Here is a 13,470-nt window from a genome sequence, read left to right as displayed (position 1 = left end):
TTGCCCTTCTTATTCCTCCCACAACCTTGAAAATTTTAGCACCAGCTTTATTACAGACCCGGCCTGTAACACCTATGGCCATGGAGCAAACATTAAATGAAAGTTAGAGCTCAACAGAACAACTGCAGCTCAAGCAGTGAAGTCACATCAGTAGCACTGATATAAATTAAGGAAGAAAAAAAAAAAAAAAAGAGGCTGAGTATTTATTGTTATACAGCAACATTTCCTCATGTTATTTAAACAACATATAAAGCTTGAAAACAAGCACAAATTAACAACTTCATAAAGAAGTGGAAATACTGTCTACACAGGCTGTGCATTCTCCCACTGGATGCTGTGCTTAGCTCTGGAAAATGTAAGAGAAGAAAATGAAGTTTGCCAGCCCCAGCCTTTTTACGGCTAGTTCTTTCAGGTCCAGTATGCGCGTCCCTCCTCTCCAACCAGTGCTACTGGGTGGGTCGGCTTGTGAATAAATATAAACAGCTACAGCTTCTTTCAAAAGCAAGGCCTTGCGCAGACAGCTGCAAGGGGATAAATCCAGCCAAGAGCAAGAAGCTGCCTCCCACGCAGCAGTAGCTGAACAGGCAGGGTAGACGTAGTGCCCACGTAGAGCCACCGCCACGTGGAATGGCTGAACCCCCTTTTTTGAGACAAGAATCACGATGAAACATATTTATTACCTTGTATTATCCTGTTACTCAGACAAACAGCAGCTTTGAAGCAAACCAGGGCTGTGAGCGATAAAGTAAACTCATTCCCAGTTTGCATCACCCCACCTATACTAACACTGTAATCTGAAGGAGCATCACCCACACGCAAAGCCATGCTGGCATTAACATAGCGAGCCTCAACGCCTGAAGCATCAAAGCTTGCCCAGCACACGCAGCAGTATCACTCCCGGCTTGCACCTGAGTAAATACAGGCCTGCAACCTAATTTACAAAGGTGCAACCAGCCAGGCTAGGATTGTATCTCTGCCCACCTGAACACATCCAGAAAAAATAGGTCAGTTTACAATCATCAGGATGGGGTAAATTCTGAATTGCTTCCTTGTGATAATAATAAAGGATGCTGAGAAAAAGCTTAGACTAGAAAACTTTTAGGTTGTACAGGGCACAAGCAGCGAAACCACATGATGGAACAATGTGATTTTGCATCACCTGTTACTACTACAAACCTTGAACACGATGGATTTTTTTTCCCCTTCTGCTGCAGCAATAGTAAAAAGATAGTGAAGTAGGTCTGAGACAGAAGCAGCCTTTTCCTGAAGTACCATGTGATAATTTCTCTGTGAGTTACCTGCATTTAAGGGCAACAGGGAGCAACTGGAAAGGTCTCCACACCAAACAGCAGGATGAGCAAGAACTCATGAGCCCACAACTTAGGAGAAGAAAAAAGATCACTTTGATGACTATTTTGCACCCAAGAATTCCCCAGTGTGAGTTTGTGTCACACTTGTTCACGAAACCAACAGTGGCATTGCTAAACACAATGTAAAATGTAGCCATCAATGCAGATGTATGCATATGTATCAGTTGCGGAGTATTTCTCAGAGTAAGCACAACATTGAGAAATCATGCAAAGGAGTAGCTATGTGTTGCTCTTTCCATACATCTGCTCCAACCAGCATGCTGATCTCATCTCTCTTCACAGCAAGAAGTATTACGGAAGGAATACGCTTCAGTCTTGTGTCTATTCCTTGTGTGACTGTCTCTGCCTTACGCACCGTGAGGTGTTGCACAAGCTGGCACAGACTTGCTATTAGATACACAGACTTCCTCTAAGTGTAGGGTACCTGTCATTTCAAGTTTTCCTGTAAGGTAAAAGCAAGAATGAATGCCAATCACCTTTACAACTTTGCATACAGAAAAAGTGAGTTATGCATGGGTACGTTACAGAACCATCAATACTGGGGCACACCCTATGCTGGCTTAATCCTCATGCTTTTCGTTCCATCTCATGCTACAATTTTGCTACGATTCAGCATTTACCTTTGCCTACAGCCGTGTACCACATAATGGCGTTTTGTTTTATGCTACAGCACCGTTCCTCCAAGGATGCACTAAGAAAAAGCAACTGTTTTCCTAGGGTTTTCATTTCCATCATCACCTGTTGCATATTTCATGCTGTTCAATTTACACATGAATTGCTCAGAAACCCATAAAACAAAGACCTGATCTGACTGGTTTTCATCAAATTCTTTCCTTTACTAAGAAAAAAAAAAAAGCACCTCTCTTGCCTCAGTCTGCTCTTCAATCCTCATATTTATTCATGATCACACTTTCTGTTATCTTTGCTCCTCCCATTGGCTTTCCTCTGCCTCCAACTCTTTCACTACTTTTTGCTGATGCTTCATATCTCTTTCTTAATTCAACTCATTTTCCTCAATAACCACCATTTTGCTTTTCCTTGCTTGGATCTTGGGAAGGTTCTGGAAGCTGGAAGGTTTCAGTGGCCTTAAAATGTTCTCACGTAAGTCTGGTCTCTTCAACCCATTGCTCCAGTTCTACAATCTAGTTAAAAAAACTCTCAGAGCATCTCCTTCAATATCTAACCAACTGCCAGGATCTCCCATTTCATTATTTCAACCTTGTGCAACCCATAAACAGATTTCTCCTTCTCCAGATAGGAACAAGCAGTAACAATTCCATGTTCTTTAACCAAAATCAGGGCTAACAGGGTAATGGCAACTTTCTTCATCTAGCCTGCTCACAGCAGAGGGCTACCATCAACTGCTTCCTACAGCACAGAAAAAACTGGAAACTCAGAACAGCAACCATGACAGCAAGAAGCAACTAGCAGCTATTAGCAGCTGGATACCAGCAGGTTGTAACTACACAACTTACAAATACACTAAACCCAGGACAAAAAGAAAAGCAAACTTTTGGGAAAAGTGGGAGGAAGAACACACAGGTCAAACAGATGAAACTTCAACACATTCCAGAAATAAGTATAACTATATCCAAGATCAACACTGCCATTCCTTTAAAAGTGTACATTTTTGTAATAGTTCTTAAATATTAGTCAAGTTAGATCCACCCACCAAACTAAAAGGGTAAAATTTCTTCAACAAGGTCTATGCATTTTATGTTTATGCAGTAAAGAACCTAAATTGACAGCAGCTCTCCATAGTAACATGGGAGTAAAACACTAATTAAACATTATTTATTCATCATTACTGCCTTTAAAGTAAAATCACTTACATTTATAGAAGACTTACATTTATATTTCTCCTCTTACAGATTTGTAAATGAGAATTCTTTTGTAACTCAAAAACCATTCCATTTAAGCTATTTAGATTAAAACCATTGTTCAAATCTATTTTTTCCCAATTGAGTCAACTTTAAATAAGGCCTAGAAATCCTGATAGATAATTCGGAGTATAAACCCAAAGAAAATTTTTTAAGTTTCAAAACTTCGCTGCATAGCTTCAGCAGTCACGAGCAAGCAAAATATAAACCCCCTATTTCTCACTTGTTCAGACCTATTTGAAAGTTTTGACCTGTTATTTGGAAATTAGGAAGTTGGACAGGCTTTCTCTTGGTTGTAGGAAAAATGGCTGCAAAGATTCTAAGTTAGATAGCACATGGTAACTTCACAATTAGGAACAAAACCAAATATAACTTTTGACTATTATTAAAATCTAAAGAAAGCAGCCAAAAGCCTGACAGTAGCACTGTGCTATTATCTCATGTACAATCTTCCTTTTCTTAGTTTTAATTGGATTAATTAAGAATACCAATATCCTGCTGTTCAGATCACACCCGCAACTGTGTATGTGCTGCTACAAACACACCACTTCAGTCAATATCAGTAATGCCACCATAACAACTTTATTCCACTCAAATCATCATATTTTTCATCCTTAATGATGCACTATTTAGCTGTTTGCATTCAAGTATGCATACAAACATCCAAAAGAGTTACCGTAACAATTTTTATTAAAAAACCCTAGTGTACATGGTTTTCCCGGTACAGCTATATTTTTCTTAAAAAGTACTGTATGTATCAAACATTTAAGGTTTATCCCATCACTGTCAATTGTCTTTGAAGAGCTGTCAAACATCTTCGACTTTAATGAACTTCAGTATAGCCTCAAGAGAAGGCTTTTACCTTTCTAAATGTGTAAGAGGCTTAGGATTTTGTGGTGTGAAGACTATGCCATTAACACGTAATCCTTGTGTTCACAGCATTCTTTCAGGAATGATGTAAACTCCTAATCTCAAGCAGTAATTCATACCCTGCATAGAACTGGCATGACACATTAATGATATTCAGATGAATAGATAGCATTTGGAAAGGTCCGTCAACATTTCTATTTTTAACAGCTCTTTAAAGATGTAATGGTGCAGATTAAGTACAAGCTTTTTGCCTCCGTATAATACACATATGAAATTAAAATAAAACATGGAAGACCAATATCTTTACATTTTATTCTTCAGAAAAAGAAGAATCTTAAAGAAAGCATTTAGTAGTCCACTTGTGCTTAAAATGTTCAATGCATGAGAAAGCCGAAAAAAATACACATTTTTGTACACCATAATCAAAAAGATAACATTATAGATTTTCAGAAATTGCACTGTATTTAAAACACTCTCTAGAATCTGCTCCACTTCTATGTATGGCTACTGAGGCTGCCTGACACAGTTCCTTTTCCATTTTTAATTGCCAACCTGTGGAGGCCCTTCCGGGATGAGTGATGTGAAGAAGGTTGTGATAAAGGACCAAGCAGAAGCCATAAATCCAGGCTGCTGCTCTGTATTGGCATCTTCACCTGCATCTTCTCCGCTGTCTTCATCAATCCCATCATCCATAAGTCGTTCCTTTAAAAACAGAAATTGAAGCCATTCAACTGCCGCTTTTCAGAGCCTTGATATAAGGTAACCAGCAGTATCTTCCTACATTAAGTAACTTCTCTGAGAACAACCTCCTGACGAGTAACTAGCACGAAGAAAGTCTGTGATTGAAGTAGAGCCAATCAGTAATTATCAGACTAGAAAAATACAGAATTTAAGCAGCAGAATTTAAACACTGAGGACAATACTGAAAGCTCTCTGTTTAAGCTGGCTATGTTTCATAAAAGTTGACTTTTTGTCCAGGCATTACAGCATGCTTTGCAGTATAATACATAGGAGTCTCAAAAGACATGTCTGCTCTTACTTACCATCTCTTCAAGATCCGGATTATTTGCATGTTGGCCATCACGGTTCACTTCCACATTATTGGCTGCCTGTTGTTGGCCTCCCTCTTGTCTAAAGGGGAACCATCCAGCTTGGTGCCTATGTAAGAAAACAGAACAGCTGAAAACCTCTCTTTTGAAAGGAACAAAAAGATTTTTCTGCTTTAGTGAACTACCGTAGCAAATTCTTCAAGTACTTTGAAATGAATGAAGGTATGCATATTTTTCCGTAAGTCTTACTTCTAGATCAAATGGCTATTCTTTGACATCTGGATTAAGAAGAGTCTTGCTAAAGAGCTGTTCATAGCCCTCTGTCCCAGAAGATTATTAATTTACTATGATTAGGTGATTAAATATGCAGAATACTTTTGTTGGGTCTCCTCCCCAAATTTAGGTACTTAAGTTATATTAATTTTCAAAGAGCCTTAGTTTTCATACTTTAAAGTTTATTTTCTCTGGAAAAAGAGAATGTAAGTTTCAGCTAAGGCTTGAACCATGTTACCATTGTAAATAAACTTTCAAGTGTCTATACTCTGATTTCAACTATCACATGTGCATGAGAAACAGAACAGTCCTTGCGAGGACTGAGACTACAACATAATGAAATTCTCAATGAATGGCATCAGTTCAAAATATCAAGCATTACTGCCGATTTCCATTTCTATTTACATCACTGAACTATTTTTATATATGTGATGACAACTGTACTGGTATTTCTTAATAACAGAGTGCTTAAGTCTTTATGATATATTGTAAAAAAAATATTTAGGTCCCTGCAATTCTACCAGATCTGGTACTCACCATTACAGTAGAACTACCTTAACTCTACCTAACAACTCACGCACAAATCCACTAACTCATTTTTCAAAAATAACTTATCTTAGCTCTGCAATTTTCCTTTTATATCCAAGTGGTAAGAGTTTTATGTTTAGGTCGAGCAGATGTTTGACTTCCATGAACTTCCCTTTCGTCAGCCCCACTTTTAAATTTCCAGTCCAAAATTCTATTTTTCTGTAATACTGGTCTGTTAATATCACCAATATTTAGGAGCACTGTGTTTCAGGTGTAAGTGGTACCCAACTTACTGTAAAAGTGTTATGAGAATCCAATTTTTATGTCAGCTTCTGTACTTGTTTGAATATTTAAAAAAAAACAACAAAACAAAACACATACATCATACTGTAAAGGAGCAGTGCCTGAACTTCTGCATTTGGGTAATTTTTCAGTTTAAATTGATTATACGTTAGCACCATACTCCACATTTCAGACCTGCAGCTGTACTCAACCGTTGTACTCACAAATAAACCAGCAGCATGGCTCCCATTACCATGACAAATCAACTGAAAGAAGAATAGAAGTATACAATGCTCAGAAGAATCGCTGCTCTAGAGAACGTGTACATCCAGTCCAGCCAGTCCCGGTTGAAGTCCTCCTCATTCACTACTGGGCCACCCTGTGCATTCATCTGAACATTTGGGTTTACAGGCCTGTTTTCCTGGACGGCTACATTTGGCACTGCTGCAGGCTCATTTGCAGGAGCGTGTTCCGAATTTACAGCCTGGGCAACTGCAGATCTCACTGGCTCAGAGCTGGAAGTCACTTGGGCTGAAACAGCAGCTTGGCTAAAAATTTAAACATAAAACTGGTTTGTCAAAAAACATGCAGCAAAATTCTTAAGCCTTTTCTTGTCTTTTTTTTCTACACTAATAAAAACAAAATTTCAGATGTAATACACATCAAAACAAACTGCATTTTCCTTTAAAGCTTTACTTATTAATGTACTAATTCCAATCCAAAACTAGATTTCATAATTTGCTGGACAAAACTGAGTGTAAAACAGCATATCCAGACAAAATAAACACATAAATTTTGATCCTGTACACAATATTTAAGTTTTTTAATATCTTCCTTTCCTTAGTGTAACTCAGTACTACCCAAGATAATGCAGACTTACTATTGCATGTAGTACTGACGTGCATACATTTGTTGCCACCAGATCATCTGTAAGGGACTGAATGCAGGATACATAGAAAATCCAGCAGGAACACCTTGGCCTGGAAATTGGCTGCCTATATTGCTAGAAAAGGTTAAAGAAAAACACTCAGCTCTAAACTGCCACATTTATAAAATGCCCTAAATATTAAAAAAACCGAAACAATTAAAGTAGCATTTTTCTTCTCATTTGTCCCCCTACAATAATGCACTGAAATGACACTGAAACAACAGGTAGCGAGAACATCCAACCCATTCCAAAAAAGCACTGTACTTTCATACAACAAATTAATAAGCAAAGTTATTTCTACAGAAAGAGGATTTATGTTTTTTCTACTTAGAAATCTGTCACTGGCTGCACCTCTGGGACAAAACCATGTTGAATTTTTTTTTTTAATTGTTTATAACTGGAGAAATTCTTCCATACAATTCCTTTCAAGTTCAGAGGTCACCCTTAGGTGCTGCAGAAGCTGTAAAGGGAAACCTTACTATCTTCTACAGCTTTCTTTTAGAAGCAATACCTGAAATACCACTGTGATCAAAGACAAGAAGAAATGAACATGAGCAAAGGCAATAGCTTCTGAAGATTGCAACTAAGAACATTGTAAATTATTTACTCCCCCACCCCCCATCAATATTTTGAGCATATTTCGATTCTCCTCCCTATGGGCTTTTAACTCTGGTTCACATGCAAGAGAGATAAAGCTCCTATATGTAAGTTTTAGGTTTGGTTTTGTCTGCTTTTAAACTTCTTAGCCTCTCTTACCTCCTAGAGCATATAGCATGTTTTGGCAAGATTTCCAACTCTTTCCCCAAAGATTTTGATGTAGTGAACTGCAGTAAACCAGGACATCTTTCAGGACAGCATGAGAGTATAAAGCATGAAGAAAAGCTTATTCAGACTGCAGGTAGCAAAAGCTGAGACTGCTGTAATTGCACTGCAGACTACAGCTGTTCCCTAAGTAAGGCACTCCCTGCAAAGATATCATCAAGAGATTTCATTAGTCTACCAGGCATTCAGATATACAAGACATGCCCAGAAAGATGGAAGACATTAAAATCTTTTTTTCCATGTTACACATGAATAAGTATTTCACTATAATTCTGGACAAGAGCCTGCCATGCAACTCCATGACCTCTGCTAAAACTGTTTGTGTTTAGTCATAACCTGCTTTTATAATAGTTTGGGGCTGGGGGCAGGAGGAGGGCAGGGAAGCAAAAGTTACTTTCCTGATACCACATACAAACTAAGATAATCACAGGTAATACTCTAGGTTTCTTTCAAAAATTGCAAGGGTGAATGGGCAGCCCTGCTGATGCTACTTATTTATGCATAATTAACACATTCAAACAGCAAAGCTGTCCATCTGCTATTGAAAAACATCAATCACGCTTTTATCTTTTTAACTGCAAGGTTTAAGAACGTGTTGTTCTATCCCCTGAACTGGCAAACACTTAGAGAAGTAAGACTCCTCCAAAGTTAACAGAGCACTGAACCTCACAAAACATCTGACCCTCGAAAAGTAAAGATGATTCAAATATTCTACATGGGTGTCATTAAGCACTTGGTGTGACAAATCACTGAGCAATGTCTCAATTTCAAGCAAGCAGAATATTACATGGGGATGTGAACAGACAGGACCACTCTCTGTTCAATGACACCTATTTCTCCAGCTCAGTCACCAATAAGCAATGCTACTAAACTTGCCCAAGTCCTGCAGAAATTCACCAATTTTTTTCTCATCAGTTACAGATTCTAGGGTTCTTCTTTGAAACCGCTAAGATGAGCTCAACAAAGTTGAGAGGCCTTGTATCTGTGAGGGAGAGCTATAGGCACAACTTTTACAAATACTGCAGGATTTAAACCTCTACTTCCCTCCAAACTCTTTCAAAAGTTGCTTTCTTGATGTAGATTCAGAAACCAGTCAACCAAGACAAACTAGAAAAGGTTTCAGTTGCATCATGTTCTTTCCTTTCCCATTTAAATAGGGGGGGGGGGGGGGGGGGGGGTGTGTTATTGTTGTTGGTTGTGGTTTTTTCCCTCCACAGCTTTTCTAGATGTGACTTTTTGAGAAGCACAACACATCTGTTCAAGATCTCACTCCATTAACGAGAAAAAAATAAGACACCAACATTTACGAACTGGCCTCTGGCTCACAATGCCAAATAGCACAGCAGTATTTTGTTTGCTCATCAAAAATCAGAACAACACAGTTGCTGTCAATTACACAGCTATTACAGCTGCTAGGGTATTAAGTTAGCTTATGAAATTCAGGAACAACTCCAAACAAAAAGTAATGTATTTCAGTGAGAACCTCTCCAAAGGAAGAGGCTCTTCTCAGCAAAGCAAGCCGTCCTGCTGTTAGAAGAAAAAGGGAAGTAGCACATGCTTTCTCCTCCTCTTTTTCCAAAGGGAGGAGAAAGAGGCAGGAAGCAAAGTATTTCAAAAGAATGGCAGCAACAGCACAAGAGCAGAGAAACAAACTGGATAGTCACAGGCATTCCAGGACTGGAGAACAAAGCACAGCAGACTGCAGAAGAACAGTTAGGTAAGTCAGAAAACTTTTTAAGATTCAAATGGTAGAGGCAGCTTCAGAATATTCTGAAAGAGGCATGCTAGCCCTTAAATGGCTAGAAAGCTCACCATTATTACTTCTGGTCTATAGAAGACAGCTAAACTGGGATTCAGTTTGAGGATAAAGTCAGACTAGTTAGCTAGCGTCATCATGAAGACACTGCTCACCCCCTAGCGGAAAAGTAAGACCTTTTAATTCAGACTTAAAAGCCCAATCTCTGTCATCTGCATCACTGACTACAACTGCATTTGTTTAGTGACCTTGACCCAAAAAGACATCTCATTTAGGGTTCATCTCATGAGTCTGAGATATCAACGTCAAGTGACATTTCAATATCCTCCACTATGTTATTTGCTACCTTAAGAAAAAAATACTGCAAGACAAGGCTACTGAAGAAGCAAGGTATTTACGTGGTAGAACATACTGTGTGCTGTCATATGTCATTTTGTTGTTCACTTTCAAGCAGTACTATATACACACAATACAAAAACATTTCACTAGATAGGCTGCCCACACTTGACAAATAATCTCACTGCCTTGATGTTTCTTGTCTGTTTACAGCTTCCAAGTACCCTCCAATCTGAAATGCAAGCTGTTTCAGGACTGAGCCCACCTGTTCTGTCTGTAGCTGCGTAGCACAATGGGGCCCTGATCCACGACTAAGTCCACAGGAGCAGGCAATGCTGCACTTGCTCTCCACTTCAAAAGACTAACTTGGTAGATACAAGCTATTTGCTCAGTCCCACCTCAAGTCTAGGTTTTTAGAAAACAGCATATACAACAGCTCAAAAGCAACAGAAAGTTTTAAGTTGCTTTCTCTATAACATTTTAGCAATCTGAATGAGCTGTTTTCCCAAAAGATATTCAACTTGCATACTGAGGCTTTCTATCAGCAACTGAGAAACAATCAAAACCATAAGTAATATGAATGTTAGGTGGTTAAGTTATTTGTACAAGTTCATTAATGAATTTAAGTGTTGCAAAACACTGAAGAAACCTGACCCTCACATGTGTTTTCAAACATCTGAAGACCTTTTGCCCATCAGTAAAGCCTATCATGCAGCTAGATTAAGTGGGTCTGGTCATGAAACAGGAAGAAAAATCCACAAAGTCACACAGATTCCAGCTACAAATATTCACTGTTCCTAACAAGCCTCAGTCCCTGTATAAATTACACTAAAGCTGGATTTCTTTGCCCCAAATGATGTTTAAGAGAGCAGCTAAAACACAGAAGGCATTTCTTATTGCTGGAATACAAGCAGCAGCTGTCTGAAGCAAAACCAGATACATCTGAGAAGATCACTAAAAGCATTAAAAAGGGTTTCCTCAAGACAGCAGACTACAGCAGGTCCTGGCACACACTATTTGGAGTTGAGCAGAGCACCACGGTACCCAGCAGTTGACAAAGATCTACCTTAAGTTCTGACAGCATTCCATTAAATTACTTTTATAAAAAGGGCCTAAGATTATTTAGGGTTCATTTATTGGCATTTCTGTTCAGATCAGGAATGCACTTCTGAAGCAAATCTCCAGTCACTTCCTCTTACTACAGTTTTGTTTGCATCACAGAATGCTCTTGGATCACCGTCTGGATTCCTTTTGGATTACACTAAATTAAAGGATGCAATTTAGGTGCACTGCTAATGCACCTTAGCCACAAATAGGCACCTATTGCTGGTGACCAATAGGTAGCCCAAATAAGACTGAAAACCCTGAAATATGTGCAGTGTTGATGTCAGGTTTTCAGCATCTCTTTCAGTCTACAGATCCACATTACTTGCTAATACAGACGCAGACTTGGAATTTTTAAGTTTCTCTTTCAAACACAGTAAAGTCTTTCAAATTCACGATTCCCACTGTATTTTAATGGAATTATTTCAGCTAGAAGACTGACCAATGGTTCTGTTGCCTTTTTGAAGTTCCTTCACCTATTCAGTTCACCATGCATACCGACAAAAAACTCACTCTGTTTACATGAAAAGCTAATTAGAAAAACATTAAAACTTCTTACAGATTAGTAATTTGCACCACAGAATAAATTGCTTCCAGAATTAATCTACGTTACACCAAACAGCAGTCTTGACAGTCAACTTACTGTCACCTAGCTTTTGTCACAAAGACAAGCAAAACCACTTCTGCGAAGATGCACGCAGTCAGGATAACCCAAGTGCTCCACCCATTGCGAAGGCAGGTTTTTTCCTTGACAGAACATTTCAGATACAAAAATAAAAAGGACTTGAAGGAATTCAGGATTAAAACTAGTAAGACTAGTTAAGTCTAGGCTAACTCAACAAGAAAGCATGTAAATTAAACTGAAACTACTAAGTTTTCAACAAGTTCTTGATATCTGTTTTCTTTCCAGTGACAGAAACAATTTTGACTGTTCGCAGGTCCACAGTTTGTTTAAACGTTCTCCAAAGAAAATCTCTAGAATCTATGCAGTACTGGGAGAATGCCTTGCCAGAAAGAAATCTTTAAAGTGTTCCCCGAGGAAATGAGAGGTATTATCTCAGAATGCACTATCCTCCCATTTTCCCCTTGGAAGAATACAATACAAAAAAACCTTTAAGAAGCTGCAAAGGTCATGTGGGTTAAAAATTGCTAAAGCTGCTTTTTCAGAAAAAAAATTTTGGAAGTCATCTAATAACAGATCTGCTCTAGAATTGTACACTAGTTACATTTCATTAGTATGTATGAAAATATTTTAAAATTGTTGCAGATAGACAAGTACATACATGTACTCAAACACCTCATCATTTATGCAGTTGAATCCAATATGGAGAAGTGAAGAGTTACATCTCTTTTGTGTTAAGAACTAAGAACCATCATATTCTGGTAAAAATTTAGTGCTGACAATTACAATAAAGGACTAGAAAAAGCAATCAGAAGCAATAATTTTATCAACCACATTACCAACTATATCCAATAGATAAGTATTACAAGCTGCACTTTGAGGGCAGAAAGCATGAAGAAAAAAATAAAACACAGCCTGAAGGGTGCACTAAGAACACTTACTCTTTGACAGAGTCCTAGCTAAAAACATTAATGTTCATATGCAAAATGTTTCTAACGTAAAACACTTCAAGATGAACTAGCCAAATAATTTTACAGACAGTGAAACAAACATATTTGTACCTGAACATTTAAAGTACTTTAAAGAGTATCAAAGAACTGAGAATTGCTTCAATCTCACTTACCCTTGCATTAAATAAGGGAACTGGTGGCTTGGTATAGGATTGCTTTGTGCTTGTGGAAGATTACGATGCCTCACTCCATCTGCACTAGTGTTCAAAGATGTAGATGAAGGTTCTTGGTTTGTGGGTGAGGCAGCAGTTGATCCAGAATGGTCTAAATTCTTAAAAACAAATATAGTTGAGGTTGGGGATCTTTTTGCCACAGTTACATGATTTACGACTGTGCCTTAAAAAACTATTTGCTTTCATGTTTTGTCACAAGTTTTACTGAGAATATAAGCACCAGGCAGGTCTTCTGGGGTTTTATTGGTTCTGGCAAGCCTTTAGTAAAAGCAGAAATTCAAAATTGCACTCAGGTGCACATACAAAAAGAACTGAAGTTTTCAGAAAGACTCAACACTTGATAGGTCCCAGAGAAAACCACAAGTCACTTGGAATCAGTTTCAAAAAGCTGAACCAAACTAAAGCTTAAATAAAAAGAATATCTAGCAGCAACAAAAATTCTAGTAGCTATCATTAACAAAAGTAAC

General features: G+C 38.2%; 1 protein-coding gene across 1 annotated transcript; it reads right to left on the bottom strand.

Annotated features, from left to right (window-relative positions):
- Positions 1–3,809: 3,809 nt before the first annotated feature.
- Positions 3,810–13,167, bottom strand: LOC121082157 (homocysteine-responsive endoplasmic reticulum-resident ubiquitin-like domain member 2 protein; the record flags this gene model as incomplete). The annotated part of the gene is given in 6 exon segments (XM_040581491.1): positions 3,810–4,822; positions 5,164–5,278; positions 6,477–6,800; positions 7,133–7,255; positions 7,937–8,023; positions 12,944–13,167. Coding segments are annotated over 6 exon segments (1,035 nt in total), but the record flags the coding sequence as incomplete, so codon positions are not given.
- Positions 13,168–13,470: the final 303 nt, after the last annotated feature.

The sequence above is a fragment of the Falco naumanni genome, unplaced genomic scaffold, assembly GCF_017639655.2.
Source record: "Falco naumanni isolate bFalNau1 unplaced genomic scaffold, bFalNau1.pat scaffold_360_arrow_pat_ctg1, whole genome shotgun sequence".
In the NCBI taxonomy this organism is placed as follows: Eukaryota; Metazoa; Chordata; class Aves; order Falconiformes; family Falconidae; genus Falco; species Falco naumanni.
This window is presented reverse-complemented; position numbering and strand designations above follow the sequence as displayed.